This window comes from Mytilus edulis, chromosome 6, assembly GCF_963676685.1.
Source record: "Mytilus edulis chromosome 6, xbMytEdul2.2, whole genome shotgun sequence".
NCBI lineage: Eukaryota > Metazoa > Mollusca > Bivalvia > Mytilida > Mytilidae > Mytilus > Mytilus edulis.
In genome coordinates this window covers 82809014-82827590 of record NC_092349.1, presented here as the reverse complement: position 1 = coordinate 82827590, position 18577 = coordinate 82809014, and the positions used below count along the sequence as shown (strand labels likewise).

General features: G+C 30.6%; 1 protein-coding gene across 2 annotated transcripts in view; it reads right to left on the bottom strand.

Moving 5' to 3' along the window:
- The window catches only part of LOC139528671 (active breakpoint cluster region-related protein-like), a 49585-nt gene extending 31734 nt beyond the window's left edge, over positions 1-17851 (bottom strand). Inside the window, exon 1 of one of the 2 annotated variants that reach the window (XM_071324783.1) lies at positions 16042-17851. In XM_071324783.1, coding sequence (XP_071180884.1) covers positions 16042-17506 — 1465 coding nt within the window. In that variant the 5' untranslated portion in view covers positions 17507-17851. Of the gene's footprint in view, positions 1-1556; positions 1752-16041 lie in introns of those variants that run through there. The other variant, XM_071324784.1, reaches the window with a different exon arrangement.
- Positions 17852-18577: the final 726 nt, after the last annotated feature.

Genomic DNA, 18577 nt, shown 5'->3' with positions numbered 1-18577 from the left:
TTCAACTTCATTAAAAACTACCTTGACCAAAAACTTTAGTTTGAAGCAAAACAATGAATGAACAAACATACGGACAGATGGATGGAAGTAGGAACGGACACACGGACCGAAAAAACATAATGTCCCTAGTTGGGGCATAAAAATACAAAATACTTCAAGAAATTAATATACAGTCTTCAACATGATTATAATAGTGAAAGTTTCAGATTTTAATGAACCAGAATTACCAGATGTGCATTTATTTATACAGAAGCCCCTTCTGTATGCATCTTTAATTGCTGCAGTTGAGATATTTCTATACTTTAGAGTCAACCCCTTGACCTTATTGATATTAAGAATACACTAATACCACACTCCCAACATCTTTCAGCCTAATACATGAGGTATAAAACAGCCAGATCACAGATAAAACTTCTATTTTCTGAAGATAATCTCATTTTATTGTCTACTATAAGATGATAAAACAGTTTTATCTATTCTGTGTGATGTAATTTTACAGGTGGCCTTCAACAATGTGTAACATGTTTTCAGTACATTTGAACATGACATGTTGGGACACGATTTTATTTCTTCAATATGGTCTGGAAGTCAAAATCATTTAATGGAACATCATATACCTAGGCGGATCAAGGGGGCCTAAGGGCCCAGCCCCCCTTTGGTCAGGAAAATTTTGTTGATTATATAAGGAATCACTGAAGCATGCCAGGAGCCACCCCATTTAGGTCAGTAAGCAGCCCCTCCGTATGAAAAGTTCTGGATCCGCCACTGATATAATATTTATAAAAATTATCTACAAATATTTATAGAAAACCTAAATAATCAATAATTGGTACACCACACTGTACAGGTGTTGTCAATCTATATAGCTTCAGGTATAATATATATATATATAAATGACTAATAAATTAACCAACCATTAAAATACCAAAATAATTTATAGGATTTCTGACCAAAACAACAGTAAAAAGTCTACTTAATTTACCACCTAAATGACCACACATTTATGTCAGAATTACCACCTAATCTGACTACACATTCATATCAGAACTGTAGAAATATTAACCATTGTTGCTTATAATTTCTGACCAGTGTCCAAAGCAACAGTTTAAAAGTCTAGGTACATAATTTACCACTCAATCTTGGACCACAGTTTGTATATTAGAACTGTAAAGGTCAGCTTAACCATATCAATGACCAGTGTCCACTCATATCATGAATATCAGTAGTTTATCAAAAAGTACATTATTTTATGAAACTGAAGCCTTTTTGAACATGAACAGCCCTCAGAAATTATTAGTAACGATTTGCAGATTCTTTTGGTTAGCAAATTTTCTCATCTCTGATGTTTGTTTTTTTTTTCAAGTCTTGATACCAAAGTAGGTTATGTGCAAGTCAATCTAAATTACACCTTTAATACAACTATTTTTTAAATAAAAGAAATTAATTTAATAGGTTCTAAAACTAACATCTACATGATTTATGTATCTAATTTAATCGAATAAATATACATGTAGTATTAAACCTAAAACAATAATAAATAATACAACATCAAATACCTTTATAACTGTCTTTCATGATTAATCTGCTAAAAATGATTTTAAAATATCACACCACCCTACATGAATATAAGGTAAAATTGGGTATTCTATTGTAACCAAATGCATAAAAATATTTAAAATAGAAATTCTTCCTCGGAAGATCTGTTTAACGATAGAACAACGTTGCGTCATAACGAAAGTAATTCAACGCCCAAAGGCCATGTGAGTATCACTGTATGATTTGTCAATATTTTGAAATAAGGTGAGAATTGTTTGTTGGTGTTTTTAAACATTCAGTCAGCCAATTATAAAGTTTCTGTACATGTTAAACGTAACTGTTACTTTAAATACATTATTGATAACTCTCCTAGTGTTGACAAATTAATTTCATGGTCAAGTACAGCCTTATTTGTATTTCCTTCTCCTTTATTTATAGATTATTTATATTAAGTGGCCAGCTCCGTGAAATAAAGATCCAATTTAAAACCAGGTACTTGACTTGCTATAATTGGGAAATCCTTTAAAGGAAATGAGTGGACGAACATCTTTAATATTTGTCATCTGTCCTGCTGTCTAGTTGTAAATAAAGATTTTGGTTGTAAATAAAGTTGTTTTTTTCTGTATTTATAAAATGAATTCTTCAAAGCTATACTTGATAAGTTTTCCTATAGCAAAGTAAAGAGCAGTACATCATAACAGGTTTGAAATTTGCAAATAAATTGGTAACCCTAGCCATTTTTTTCTTTTTAACCACCTTCCAGAACAAAAAAACTTTAAATATGAAATACTGTATGAAATTTATATCATCATCCAACAGAGAATTCTGTTTATGCAACACTAAATATATGAAACTTCAGAAGGAATATTTGAGAAAATCTCCTATAAAATAATACTTGGGATTCATTATTGTTGATAGGATACCAAATTTTCCTGGATTTTCATTGGTTCGGTAAACCACAAATATAAATGTTTAATGTAATACACATTAACTGTAGGTTTAATGTAGGCTTTGGCAAAAGGACAATTTTTGTACAATATCCACGAAAAACAAATTTTCCTCAATCCTGTAAAATGAATTAATTCAAAGTATATAGTCCAAATTATGTCCACCTTTAACCTTTATGATACATCATTCAACAATTTAACATAGATACATTTTATAGTTAATATCAGCATATGATACATTGAATAGCCTAGAGAAATGTCAGATTATCAATGATATCTATTATATCTGAATCCTATATATTCTCTTTGTAGTCTGTCTTGGTAAATGAAGTGAAGAATTTGCATTTTGTTATTTTGTAAACACTATTTATAAAAAGATAATGTGGTTTGATTGCCAATCAAACAAACTCTTCACCAGTGACCAAACAACACAGAAGTTAACAACTTTAGGTCACTATATGGCCTTCAACAATGAGCAAAGCCCATACTACAAAGTCAACTATTAAAGGACCTGAAATGACATAAGTATACAGTAAAGGAATTTAATTGTGAAAACTAACAGCCTAATTTATGTGTAAAGAATTGAATGAAAAACAAATACATAACACAGCAACAAATGACAAACACTCGTTACAGGCTCCTGACTTGGGACAGGGACATACAGAATGTGGCATCTTAGAAGGCGGCACCCATTTTTATGATTTAAATGAATTTATATGATCAACTATTAATACTTTGACCACAGTGAGTGCCTGAATAGACCCAACCTTAACCCTCCAAAACAGAAAAATGAATAATTGACACTATCAAGGCTACCATAAGTTTAACTTAAAGTTTTTGGCCTTGATTTTTGAAAAAAATAAAATTCTATAACGGTCCAAAATGTGAAAAATTGACCAGGATCTTCATCCTTGTTCCTTTAGTCCATCAGGCATCATGTTAAATGGGCTTTCTAAGTGCACTTAGGGCATAATTGTAATAATTGATTTGAAAAAAAATGTTTGAATTAAATCATACTTTTTTTTTCATTCAATAGCGTCAAAAGACATTTTTTAATTTCTATTTTGGTACATTCATAATGAGATATTAATGTTATCAAAATCCAGATCATAAACTTACAGAATTGGTTTTAAAGTTATGCAAATATTGCACTTTCTGTCACCAAAATAGTTTTAATTTTCTTTTTTAAATTTGAATTGCCCTAGACACTTCCTGATATTCAAACTGTGCCTATCAATAATATTTTAGTAAATGTTTCGCCCAAGTGCTCATAAGCTTGAAGTCATTTAAAAAAAAAATCAGGTGAAATATTAATGATATCTAAAATGGGTTCTTTGCACAAGGTTATTTCTGAATTGCGTTTCAAATATGAAGAATTGAGGTTCATAAGTTGGGAAATCCCTGCCGACAGACATAACAATAAAACTACTTCCTAGTTCTCCCCAATCTCTGTCAGGCATGGGAAACCCCAAGGGCAAATTTAAAAGCCTTGTAAAACCTGAATATTACTTGCAACAATATCCAAAAATGTAATACACATTGTAAGAAAATGTAACTGTAACAAAATGTAAGAAAATTCCCCACAATGAAAGAAACAATAACAATCAAAACCAAGGAGTAAACAAAGACTCAAAAAAACCAAAAGACATTTACATAAAGTTACAAAATGATAGATATTATTATTATAAATTAAGGAATTTATCTCCCTCATGCAAAGCTCTGATTCCTTTCACGGATTTGCAGGCCCGTAGCCAGGAATTTCCAAAGGGGGGTTCGTTTGACTCACAAACTCGACTTTAACAGTCACAATTCGAACAGAACATCGACTTTAACAGTGCTTATTTGTTTTCAAGGGGGGGTTCGTCCGAACCCCCCGAACCCCCCCTGGCTACGGGTATGATTTGGCTATACTTTTTGGACCTTTTGGATTATAGCTCTTCATCTTTTAAATAAGCTTTGGATTTCAAATATTTTGGCCAAAAGCATCACTGAAGAGACATGTATTCAAATGCCATCAGGTGCAGGAAAATTGGTACTGTTAATTTTATTACATTGATTTCATGTTTAGAAAGTTTGACACACTGTGTGAAAAATGTGACAGAATGTAAGAAAAGTAATACAATGTATGAAAAGTAATACAATTTAAGAAAATTAATACAATGTATGAAAAGTAATACAAAGTGATATAGACTAGAATATTTGTGTGTAACACAATGTAACAAATGTAATACAATGTGGTATCTTTTCAAGGTCTTTGCATGTTACATAGAATAGTTTAGAGCTGTTTAAGATAACTTTCTTAATTCAACAAACTATAAACTATAGTTGTAAAAATTGACTAATTCAGGTACATTTATTATATATAGTTAACTGTACAGTGGCAGATCCAGAACCTTTTATAAAAAAAAACTGACTTCACACTGTGGCCTGCTCCAGTCATTCTTCAGTGACTCACTATATCAACCAAAACTTTTCCCATAGGTGCCCCCTGTACCAACCTATGCTGTATATTGCATGATGAAGATGTTCTGCAGAATTAGAATCTTGATCAACAGACTCAAATTACAATAACAGTAAATGTTCTTGCGGTTAATGTTGAAAACATATAAATGTCCATTACTATTTTGGTTAATCAATGTAATGATTTCCCTAATGTTAAATGGATATATAGTTCAATAATGGAAGGACGAAGACTATATTTTAACTGTAATTCATTATTGTTTTATACTTGAAACCCCAAGAAAACTGAAGGATGAAGGAATATAAAAAATAAAATATTCACAGGGAAGTTATTTCAAGTTCAAGTGTCTTTGACAGATTTAAGGACTTGATTAATATTTATATCTATTTTTGAAAAAACATATGTATTTTTAGAACTGAAGGAAATGCCAAGACTTGAAGCAAAAACAACCAATATTGCCAATGTAAACAGACAAGTGAAAATGTAATAAATTTTAAGTGACCTTCAATTGACAATTATATGGTTATTTTATTTTGACCACATAGTAATGTTTGTCAGTGTGAGTGTAATAAAGTGGTCATTTTGGTGATCATCCAAAATTTAGATAATAAATCATTCCAATTTACCAGAGATTATTTATCAGATTTATTTTAGGACAAAGTAAAATTACTAACTTTTGAAAACATCCAATTTTTACACTACTGTGCACTCAGATTGTGTCTGATATTTTTTTTTTTTTTTTAACAAATATATAAACTTGGAAAACCAGTAATGACAATTGAGTTCAGCTCTTACAGTTATTTTTGAAAGCTAGGCCTCTTTTTGAGGAATTGGTGAAAATTACTCAAAAATAAGAAATATAACATTAAAATACAAACTGTATGACTTTTTAAAGTTCAGAAAATAAACGCATTAATGTATTTAAATATTGTGTTATTTTAAAGCATATCATGCACAAGGGTGTACCTTGAAATGCAAACTATATGACTTAAGAGATAAGAATGTAAACGGGTGCTTCAATAAACATAAACATATTGAAATACTGCGTTCTTTTTATTATATTGTGCAATTCTTAAAGGGTGTACCCTGAAATGCACATTGTAATACAGGTAATCAACTCTTTGAACATGTTTATATTATTTAATATTTATCACTAAGTAACAGGTACTCATGGAATCCCTTCCTCACTATAAATGTCAATACAAAAACACACAAAAAACTCTAAACTGTTGACACAGAGATATGTCTTGCCTGTTCGTAATTTTTATTGTATAATGCAAATGATAAAATGTAATTGCAATATTTTTACATGTAAACTATACAACATCTGCATTTAATGTAATTTTCATTTGCCAAATTTGGTTTTGTATTAGGTTAGAAAATCCCCTGTTGATAAGGGATTGAACAGATTTTTTCCCATAATCCCCCCTAATATGAAATTGATGCATTTATATGTAAAAGTTTGTACAATAACTAACAACTGTCTGAGAATATAAATGTATTTTTTGAAAAAAATCTGGATATCAGTGATAAACAAAATCAAATATATAAATCTTAAAATTTAGATTGTTAAAATATTGTGGTCCAAAACATGTTGTCAAAGGTCCTGTTCGAGTTTTATTTAGTCATAAAAACAACTTTCCTTTATTAATTACTGTAATACCAAGAAATATACAGTTAATGTTACAATTATTAATTACTAAAATACCACAAAATATATATACATTTCCGTTACAATTCAGCCTAATTCTTTGTATAACATGTATAAATAATATTTCTTGCCAAAAAATATCAATATTATGAATAAAACCCTTTGTTTTGAATGAAATAGCATTTTTAAAAATCAATTTACATCTTTATTAAAATAAAAACATATTGACCCAGATTGAATTGATAGTTATTGAAAGGTTATGTTTATTTAATGTCTGTTAAACATAATCTAAACTCAATGCACATTTAAATATATTTATATGCACGTAAAATACAAATTATTTTATTTCCATTCTAGGGGCATTTTATTCACCATCAAAGCAACACCATAAACATAACACTTCACTGTCTATAATCCTTATATTTCAAAGGGAAAGTTAGCGTATTTACAATTTCTGACTTCTTTCTTTTATTGAGGAAGATTTAAGGGGAGGGGGTCAGGGCTCAGGCCCCCCTTTTGTAGGAAATGTTTGGTTGACTATAAAGGGAATTATTGAAGCATGACAGGAGCATGCCCCCTATCATGCAGTCAGTATGACTCCACTTATGAAACTTTCTTGATCTGCCACTGCCTACACATATATTTGTTGGTAATCCCCACTTGACAAATATACACAATAACACACAAACAGTTTATTATTAAGTGGTCCCATTAGTCAGTTCTTAAATCAAAAAAAGAAACTTTATAAATTCATATTAGGGTACAAAGAGCTTTTTCTGTAACCCACATCAGGAAACCTTTAACAATTAAAAGTCAAGGATGTATAAATACCCAAATACAGTCAGATGCTAGTATGATCAAAAGGGACCATAAAAGAATAGCCCAATTCATATTAGGTCATCTTTGATCTAGCCGCCACTGAAGAGTCTTAATGTAGACATGCTTCTCGTATCAAATTATAAGCCTGGTACCTTTGATAACTTGCTAAAGATTGCCTCACTGTGAGTGCCTGACAACCTTAAGAGCACTATACATTTTTTAAGAGGGGTCTTTTTCTGCTATTTCAGGTTATCTGCTATTTATTAATCAAATACAAAAACTTCAGGGTTTTTGGAATTCTGAATGATTTTGATTTTTTTTCTTCATTGGAAATGTTTTTCTTTGAACATGCCAACTCCTGGTGAATACTAGACAAATCATTGCTCATGCAAACACTCTTTTTCCTAAATAAAACTGATGCTTAGTTTAATGTATCAAACTTTTTTGTGTCTGTTTTAATGTTTTAATGACCTGAATTTTAATCAACAACACACTTAAGGATGTACTTAGGTGAGGTTTTGGAATTCGTGTCGAATGTTCGGACTCCTTGGGATTTTTCCATATAATGCAAGGTAAAATATTTTGCCCCATAACACCCATTTATTTTTTCATATATAAGTCTAAATAGCTTATGAAAGGTCATTTACCAAAATTTTAGAAGATTCTTAATTTTCTTTCTTTTGTTTTGAGACCCAAATAATACCAATGCAAATATAAGGTAAAAAACCGAGTCAGCGTTTTCCCGCCATATTTTAAATCTCAAATATCTCGAAAAAGAGGTCCATGACCTATCAATATTTTAAGCTTATTTTTATCCTTAACGAAGGCTTATAGTATCAATTTCAAATTCTTAATTTATTAATTTTTACCTAACCTCACCTAAGTACATCCTTAAAGGATTGTATCATTTACAAGACAACAACCACCCTATCGAAATAACATCTGTAATCTACGAACTTTTATTATGAAGGTAAACATCCTCATTTTAACTTAAAGGTCAAAATACAATTAAATCATTTAAAGTAGAGGTCTTGATAAAACTGAGGATACTAAACTTTACAATTATAATTCAAATATAAACTTTGTAGGTTTTACTTATTGTTGAATGCTGTACAGTGATCTATAACTTCTGTGTCATTTGGTCTCTTGTGGAGAGTATCTCTTTATCTATTTTTATATTTGTTTATAAATGAGTTTAGAAAAGCAACACTTTAAGCAGCAAACATAAAAACATAAAAACCAGATTAAAATCTTTGAAGGCAAACCCAACTAATCTAATGTCTTTTTTTATTCTATTAACATGATTAAAGTTAAAGGGAGGTACTGCCATACTTTGATTAATACATTTCTGGAGAGTTTATGGTCAGTTCTTGGTAAAGCTAAAACATTTAATCTATAGGACTTGAAGCAAACAAAACTGAATTTGTGGAACGCATAACATACAGAAAAGTGCAGGAGCATTAAATTTCTATTATTTTAATATACATACTTTGGGCTGTGGCCATGTTACTTCTATGATGCGTGAGTATGACCATTGGGATAGTCTTCAATATCAGAAGGTCTTTTAATTGATAGAAAAATAATATCATAACTTTCTGTGTGTTTTACTTTCTAAATGCTTGAAGATAATGATTTAAATTTGAAAGATGGCAAAATATCAATGAATTGTTAAAACAAAAATGATTTAAGTCTTTCTTTATCGTTATCCAATTAATATACTGTGATCAATATGAAAATATTATGATAATATTTACTTTGGCATGTTAAAGTTAACATTAATATGCTTGATAAACTAAAAATTAATCTACTAGGATTTATCTAAGACATAAATTGGGTTCTGTCTGAAAAGTTAGAATCAAGATAACAAATTATTGAAAGCTTTTTACTTTAGCCCAAAGTTTTTTATGGAAGGAAAAACATGCCAATAAAAACAAGAGGCTCTCAAGAGCCTGAATCGCTCACCTTAATTCTTTTGGTTAAATCTCTCATCAATGATTATTTTGGCTTTTCAATTTATTTAAATGTTTTTTGGATCGTCCTATTTTCTTCAAAAGCCAAAAAAAATAATCATTTTCTCCTATGTTCTATTTTAGCCATAAGAGCTATGTTTCTTAACATACAAGGAAATAAAATATAAAATTTATACCAGATACTCTGAAACTCATTTAGCCTAAGTTTGGCTGAAATTGATACAGCAGTTTCAAAGGAGAAGATTTTTTCAAGTAAGTCAACATGATGAACAAATTGTGAAAAAAGTCTTTAAAGGGCAATAACTCCTTAAGGGGTCAATTGACAATTTTGGTCAAATTGACTTAATTGAAGATCTTACTTTGCTGAACATTATTGCTGTTTACAGTTTATTTCTATCTATAATTATATTCAAGATAATAAACAAAAATAGCAAAATTTCCTTAAAATTATCAATTCAGGGGCAGCAACCCAACAACATGTTGTCTGATTCATCTGAAAATTTCAGGGCAGATAGATCTTGACCTGATAAACAATATTACCCAACGTCAGATTTGCTCTAAATGCTTTGGTTTTTGAGTTATAAGCCAAAAACTGCATTTGACCCCTATGTTCTATTTTTAGCAATGGCCACCATGTTTGTTAATAGATCATAACTTCGGATACAATTTACAAACTAGATACCCTAAGGAACATTCAGTTAAAGTTTGGAAGTATTTGGCCCAGTAGTTTCAGAGAAGAAGATTTTTGTAAAAGATTACTAAGATTTACGAAAAATGGTAAAAAAATTGACTATAAAGGGCAATAACTCCTAAAGGGGTCAACTGACCATTTCCGTCATGTTGACTTATTTGTAAATCTTACTTTGCTAAACATTATTCCTGTTTACAGTTTATCTCTATCTATAATAATATTCAAGATAATAACCAAAAACAGCAAAATTTCTTTAAAATTACCAATTCAGGGGCAGTAACCCAACAACAGGTTGTCTGATTGATCTGAAAATTTTAGGGCAGATAGATCTTGACCTGATAAACTATATTATCCCATGTCAGATTTGCTCTAAATGCTTTGGTTTTTGAGTTATAAGCCAAAAACTGCATTTTACCCCTATGTTCTATTTTTAGCAATGGCGACCATGTTTGTTGATAGATCACAACTTCGGATACAATTTACAAACTAGATACCCTAAGGAACATTCATTTAAAGTTTGGAAGTATTTGGCCCAGTAGTTTCAGAGGAGAACATTTTTGTAAAAGATTACTAAGATTTACGAAAAATGGTTAAAAATTGACTATAAAGGGCAATAACTCCTAAAGGGGTCAACTGACCATTTCCGTCATGTTGACTTATTTGTAAATCTTACTTTGCTGAACATTATTCCTGTTTACAGTTTATCTGTATCTATAATAATATTCAAGATAATAACCAAAAACAGCAAAATTTCCTTAAAATTACCAATTCAGGGGCAGCAACCCAACAACAGGTTGTCTGATTCATCTGAAAATTTCAGGGCAGATAGATCTTGACCTGATAAACAATATTACCCCATGTCAGATTTGCTCTAAATGCTTTGGTTTTTGAGTTATAAGCCAAAAACTGCATTTGACCCCTATGTTCTATTTTTAGCAATGGCCACCATGTTTGTTGATAGATCATAACTTCGGATACAATTTACAAACTAGATACCCTAAGGAACATTCATTTAAAGTTTGGAAGTATTTGGCCCAGTAGTTTCAGAGGAGAAGATTTTTGTAAAAGATTACTAAGATTTACGAAAAATGGTTAAAAATTGACTATAAAGGGCAATAACTCCTAAAGGGGTCAACTGACCATTTCCGTCATGTTGACTTATTTGTAAATCTTACTTTGCTAAACATTATTCCTGTTTACAGTTTATCTCTATCTATAATAATATTCAAGATAATAACCAAAAACAGCAAAATTTCCTTAAAATAACCAATTCAGGGGCAGCAACCCAACAACGGGTTGTCTGATTCATCTGAAAATTTCAGGGCAGATAGATCTTGACCTGATAAACAATCTTACCCCATGTCAGATTTGCTCTAAATGCTTTGGTATTTGAGTTATAAGCCAAAAACTGCATTTGACCCCTATGTTCTATTTTTAGCAATGGCGACCATGTTTGTTGATAGATCAAAACTTCGGATACAATTTATAAATTAGATACCCTAAGGAACATTCAGTTAAAGTTTGAAAGTATTTGGCCCAGTAGTTTCAGAGGAGAAGATGCTTGAAATAGTTTACGACGACAGACGACAGACGACGGACGACGCCAAGTGATGGCATAAGCTCACTTGTCCCTTCGGGACAGGTGAGCTAAAAATTGGCAAACTATGGCCTTCAGTAAATAAATTTTACCAAAAAAAAATGCAAGCCATGTTTAAAAGAGTACTTCAATTTATGTACCGACAAGAACCCTACATGACATTCAACATTCTCTGGGTGGGTTAACTACATCCTTGTTCAGCTGTATTTTCTAATTGAATTCCTAAATTTTAAAGAAATTTAATCCAATCAAAAGGCTTGTTAATGGTCATTTTAAAGGTATTTAACCTCAAAACCTTAATGTTACGTGTGGGTGGTTAGAAGAGAAACCCACAGGTACATTTTGGTAAGTGCAAGGTGAGCCTAACTTTCCAAAATGCACACTTCTGGAAAATTGAAACTGCGACTTTTGCAATCTTATTTTATCGTCAACTTTTTTCTGACAAGTTGAAATGGTTGTTATTTTTTGCTAAGTACTCATGCATGGTCATTTACATTTCCAATAGTAATGAAGCTTAAATTTAACAAGGAACTCAGGATTTTATTAGGGCGTTTTGGTGATGTTCCTTTTAAAGCCATTTTTAATAGGAGATTTTATGACAAAACTTGAAATGTCAATTTGACCACAAAATAAAGGGGAAAAGTGGAAAATTTGGAAAATCAGTAATAGATCAATAATGAATTATTTTGTTTAGGCATGTTGAAGTTAGTTTACATTAAGTTCATAAGTTAACTTCAAATTAAATGTACTAGAATTTATTTAAAAGCTTTATAAATAAATAATATATGTAGGTCTTGTCAGAAAAGGTATAAAACAAATTTTGAAAACAAGAAAAGGTAGAATCAAGATCAACAATTTGTTGAAAGCATTTAATTTAGACAATATTAGGACCAAAGTTTTTTTTAAGGCAATGAAATGATTATGGCATGTCAATTAAAAAAAACTTGGCAAACTATTACTTTCAGCAAATAAACTTTTCCAAAAAATCAAGGCATGTTAAGAGTACTTTATGTACATACTAGGACCCTACATGACATTCAACATTCTCTGGGTGGGTTTACCACATCCTTGTTCAGCTGTATGTTCTAATTTAATTCATAAAAGACATTTAATCCAATCAAAGTTTGTTTATGGTCAGTATAAAGGTGTTTAACCTCAAAACCTTAATGAAAGGTGTGGGTGGTTAGAAGAAAGAGAAAACCCATATTACCTATTATAGGTACATAACAATCAGGTAAGTACTACAGGTGAGCCAAATTTTCCAAACCTCAGACTTTGGGAAAATTGAAACTTCAACTTCTGCATTCTCATGTTGTCGACTTTTTTCTGACCAGATGGAATGGATAAATCGATGTTTAGAGTACTCCTGATAATTTACAACATATTCCCAAAAGTCACAAGCTTCTAAAATTTAAACAACAAGGAACACAGTGTTTTATCAGGATGCTTGAGCATGTTCCTTATGAAGCCATTTTGGGAGGTTTTATCCAAAATTAATGTGAAATTCTATGAATATACAAGAAATTTTAGGCAACACTCAAAAACTGCCTTATGCTTTATGAATGAGACAGCAACCCAAAATAAAGAGACTTTGGTCAACACTTGCAACTTGTCCACCCCAATAAAATTACTAAAAAGAAGCATACCATTTATATTGAATACAAAAACCGCTACAGAAGTCATACATTAGTGGGATGAAAAAAAAATCCTTTTTAATGTAATATTTTAAACTTAAAATTAAAAGGATCAATGCCATCATTAAAATATCAATGATGAGCAAATGTTAAGTAAATAAAAATACTGCTCAAATTAATAGGAACACATGATATTTCCCACAAGGACCCAGAAATGTGCAATATTGCACGTCTGTCATGCAACATGTGCAATGTCATGTATCATGTGATTACAAATTTGAAATAAATATCTATTGATTGTTTACCTTTTACCTTATACATGTTTTATATCAAAATAACAATATTCTTTATACATGCCGATGCACTTTCTGAATAAATATTTACGATAAATTCTAATATTATGCATTTAAGGAATATATATAATGAGTTTAGAGTCATGAGAGTCAGTTAAATGTAAACAAACAACCCTGATTTGTTAACTACATCACGTACGTCATGTACCTAATCAAATAAAAACTATTTTTCATTCATACATGCAATAAAGAAATAAAGACCATAAACATTTTAGTGAGAATTAAAGTACTATAGTCATAATAGTCATTTAGCTTATGTGACAATCCTTATAAAATGTATATGAACTTTGGTTTAAACGAAATTGTCAAGTAAAGAAAAATCAACAATGACAGGAAGATCGTTTGAAGTGTTTGGGTATACAAATACATGTACTTGTGTTATATCAACAGTCACATGGATCATGACTCAAAGTTTAAACTTTTTGTGTCATGAAATTTGTCAGCCCTCATGTCAAGAGTTTCACAATATCAAATATTAAAAGAAAAAGGAGATTAGATGATTATATTTATAAAAAAAAAAAAAAAAAAAAAAAAAAAAGAAACTGATAATTTTATGCAATAATATGACAATAGCAATATTGTGTTTACTTTAGGATAAATGATATCTGTAACATAATTGACAGCTAAAATTTGCTGTCAATTTGTTAAATAACAATGTAAAAAGGTATTTTTTTCATAGGAAAGAACATACATATTACTGTAGTAATATAAATCATGATAGTCATGAAAGTAACATCTAGAGAAAAGACAATTGTTTTTGTATTATTTTTTTTTTAGAAAGAATTGTTTTAAAGTTTCAGACTCCTAAATACATGAAATAGTCATGAGAGAAACAAACTTAGAAAAGAAATCTAAAATATTTTGCCTCCTTCTAGATACAACATTGAAAAAAAAAAACAATTTCCCTTCAGAAATATTTCAGAAGTTATTTCTTTTAAATTTTTAAAGATCTCAAATAAGGTTGAAATCTAGACTACCAAAATTTCCCTATTCATGTATACACATTTTTGATACATGTACCATGAATACAGTAGTGTGTAAATTTAAAAACTTAATTTTTCAAGGTTGAATAATAATTCTTCATGATCATCTAACAGATTGGTTATAGTTCTGTTTATGTTCTTAAACTGTCAAACTTAAAGAGTAGATTGACAGTGATGTGTACCAATCACAAGTCAAAATCACCTAGAAAACATCTAATACATGTACCTTAATAATCCCTCAAGATGTTAGAGCACAAGTAATGTATGTAGAAATGTCTAAGGGCCATTTTGGTAAAACAGTTCTAAAATCAACTCTTATATCATATATATATGTATGAAAAAGATTAAAAGTATGATAAAATAACTGTAAACTATGTTGTAGATTAACATGATTAAAGGGTATCGGAAAATATTGATGTACAACATGAGAAAATATAAAAAAGAAGATGTGGTATGATTGCCAATGAGACAACTCTCCACAAGAGATCAAAATGACACAGAACTTAACAACTATAGGTCACTTTTTCCAGTCAATTTTTCCTCTTTATGTACAATGATCACAGGGTATTTATATGTTTCTCAATCTTCATCTTCAATCTATAGATTCTGATTACTGGTTTTAATGCAAAAATATATATCCCAGTGTTGCAAGCATTGAATCAGTTTAAATGAGGTACATGGGAACCACACATTGAAGTTAAATATTTTAATACCAGTCAAAATCAGAACAATATCAACTGTTCCTTAATTTTACTCATTTATCATTTATTCAATGTAAAGATATAATTTGATATGGTAGAACAGACCCTGCCTGTTTAGTCAGGTAATTTATTGTTTTCAAATCTCTATTACATAATTAGCTGTACATGCATACAGAAAATAAGATAAAGCAGGTTTCTATAACAGTAGCTTTGACTATACATGATAAGATCCCTTATTCAGGGAATCCTGCGTCTTAGCTTTATATAGAACCATTCTTTCATTACAGATTCAGTCAAGAATTCATCATGTTCATCAATATTTAGATGGCTTCTTGACTTGTCCAACTAAACTGTTATAACAATTGCTACGACTAAATATAATTGTCACAGTGCCTTGCTCTCTCTTCATAGAAGTACATACATGTGCAAAAATGATGTGTCAGAGACTTGAGTAATATTCAGTTTATATTATGTAGTGAGGATTATCCCTGCAAGTTAAGCTTCATGACACTTTATCCAAAGAAGCCATGGTAGTCTTTGTCATCTATTTTCTGACATATATGTAAGACTGAATAAACAAGCAACCAAAGGATTATACAGGTATTGGAACATCTTATATTGACCATACTGTATAAAAATATGTATACAAAACTATATATCTTAAGACATCTACAAGAACATGATAAAATATTGCCTACCTGAAGGAGAATGACTAGCTGAAGAGTTATCTCCACCTGATGATGTTGAAAGTGTTTCTAAATTGTTAGCTGCTTTGTCAGCATGGTCCACAGTATTGTCAGACTTTCTAAATTCAGTCACATTGTCATAAAGATCCTCCTCATTTTCTTCAGAGTCTGGCGAGTCATCTGTTATAGTTTGTGATCGTGTCAAAATGAAATCCAAAGATATATTTTCATAGTCATTTCTACTTTGTCTTCTTTTTTGTAAATTTGGTAGATTTTCTATTTGACTGATTTCCATACTTGGTTTTCTTTCAGGTAATCCAGGTGGTTTGTCACTTAATGTTTTGACATTTTGTAAATGATTACTCTGGTCACTCTGGACATGATGTTTAACATTCTTTCCCTGTTTGTCCACTACTAAATTAGTTGATTCACTTTCATGACTAATTTTTTTAAACGAGGTGGCTACAACCTTTTCCTCGCTATCTCTGTTACTTTTTTTCCGTATTTTTCTCATATTTTCATTATCTGCCTCCGAATCACTGTAATCAGGTTTTATTTTAATCTGTTTATTTCCTGAGGATAATCCTGTTGTGTCTTCCTCTCGGTGATTGTTTATTTCGTTATCACGATCATTGTTTAAATCATTATCTAAATTGGTTTCCTTAACTTTACTTTTACCTTTGAAAGTACTAAATGTTGAATTTTCACCAACGATTTTTATAGTGCTTTTAAAAATTGGTCCATTGACACACTGGATAGGTGTTATAATATCTATTCCGTTATCAGATTCATGCAATATGTCTTTCCGTGGAGGTACAGCTGGTTTAGGATGAATTTTCGGTTGCAAAAATTTTCTTGGTAACGGATCACTTTTGGGTGTCACCTGATTAACTTGTTCAGAGTTCCAATTTCTATGACATTTCTGTTTTAAATCCTGGTCGTTGTCATCCACTGACTCATGGCTGTCAAAATTTGTCTTATCACATATTTGTGTAGTTAATAGTTCAGGGGGACTAGCTAATTCATTTTCTACTACTACATGTCCATTGGATGACCCTTCAGGATGCTCTATTACTTGGTTATCTTTCTTGTTTGAATAGTTATCCTCATCAATATTACTTTCTAGTACAATTCCTGCATTTAAAGTGACAGCTGATTTTATACATTTTTCCAGAGCATCACCTATACCGTTTGTTAAATGCTTGCTACCTCTATTATTGTTATAATGTCTCTCACCGCTGTCATTATCAGCTGCTAATTTCCCTTGTAAAAATGTTTCCATAAATTCACATTGTTCTAATTGACTTTTTAACTTATCTGATTTTGTTCTCGTTGCATTATATAACTTTTGTAAAATCTCCCGAGGCCTTTTACATGAATAATTATCTGAACTAAGATCACTTTGTAACAGCGGTGCATTCACTGAAGGAAATTTTTCTTTCCATTCAATATCGAAAATCCTTTGTATTTCTTCCATTATTATAAAACAGCTGTTTCAAACGATTGTTTACCTGTTAACTACATGTGTTGATCTCTATACTGAATACACATCTAAACTTCAATCAACATGTTTATATTATCCACTCGGAATACATAACTTCCGGGGTTATTATCGATGAACAACTCGTTCCGTAATCCTCTACCTTTATAATCGAATACACATTGAGTTTATCTATTTTGGGAATACCGAAATCCTGTGATTTTCACAAATTTGTTTATTCCCAGCACAATTCAATTGTATGTTGTTCTTTGCGAAAACACAACTTCGATATTAAATGATAAATATACGTGTTAATATTTATGACAAGTTTTGGGAGTTTACAACATAAGAATATGTAAATGACATATTAGATATGGTTACCTGTACATTCAATTTTACGCAATATCTCAATATTTCAGATATATATATAAATATCGGAAGGGGTATCAACAGTGTGTATTGCTGCGACCGTTGTAAAAGTGTAATATTTATTGTCAAAAAAAAGTAATAGTTTTTTTTTTATCAAAATAAAAGATAATTAAAAAAAAAAATTAAAAATGTCAGCTGGGGTATAATCTTTTATAATCTCTGGAATTATTAAGAGGAAGCGTCTGGGTTTTGCAACATTCCTTGAGGTTTGTACAAAGTAATTAAAGCTATAAAATTTAATAAACACCGCCTGAAGTAATCATTTGTAACTTGATTGCCACTGCCGGTAAAAAGAAGAAAACCCCAGTAGATTTATTAGTAAATTTTGAAAATTTGGGGAAGCAATACTATAGTTGGTGTTATGTATAATTACTGAGTATAACATTATTGAGGTAGAAGGCATCTGTTTAGATTAGCATTTTATTCTACACTAAAATAATCAAGCAAGTTACATATTATATATCGCGACAACTGTGGTATAGGTAACGGTCTAGGCGGTGCCATTATGATTTTCCTCACTTTGAGGTTACAGTTCATTTGATAAAAATTCATAGTAACTTTAATAGTTTATATTGTCAGTTTCAATTAGACATAACAGTTGGTACTTCATATGTTCATTCAGAAGCCATTGATTGTAAC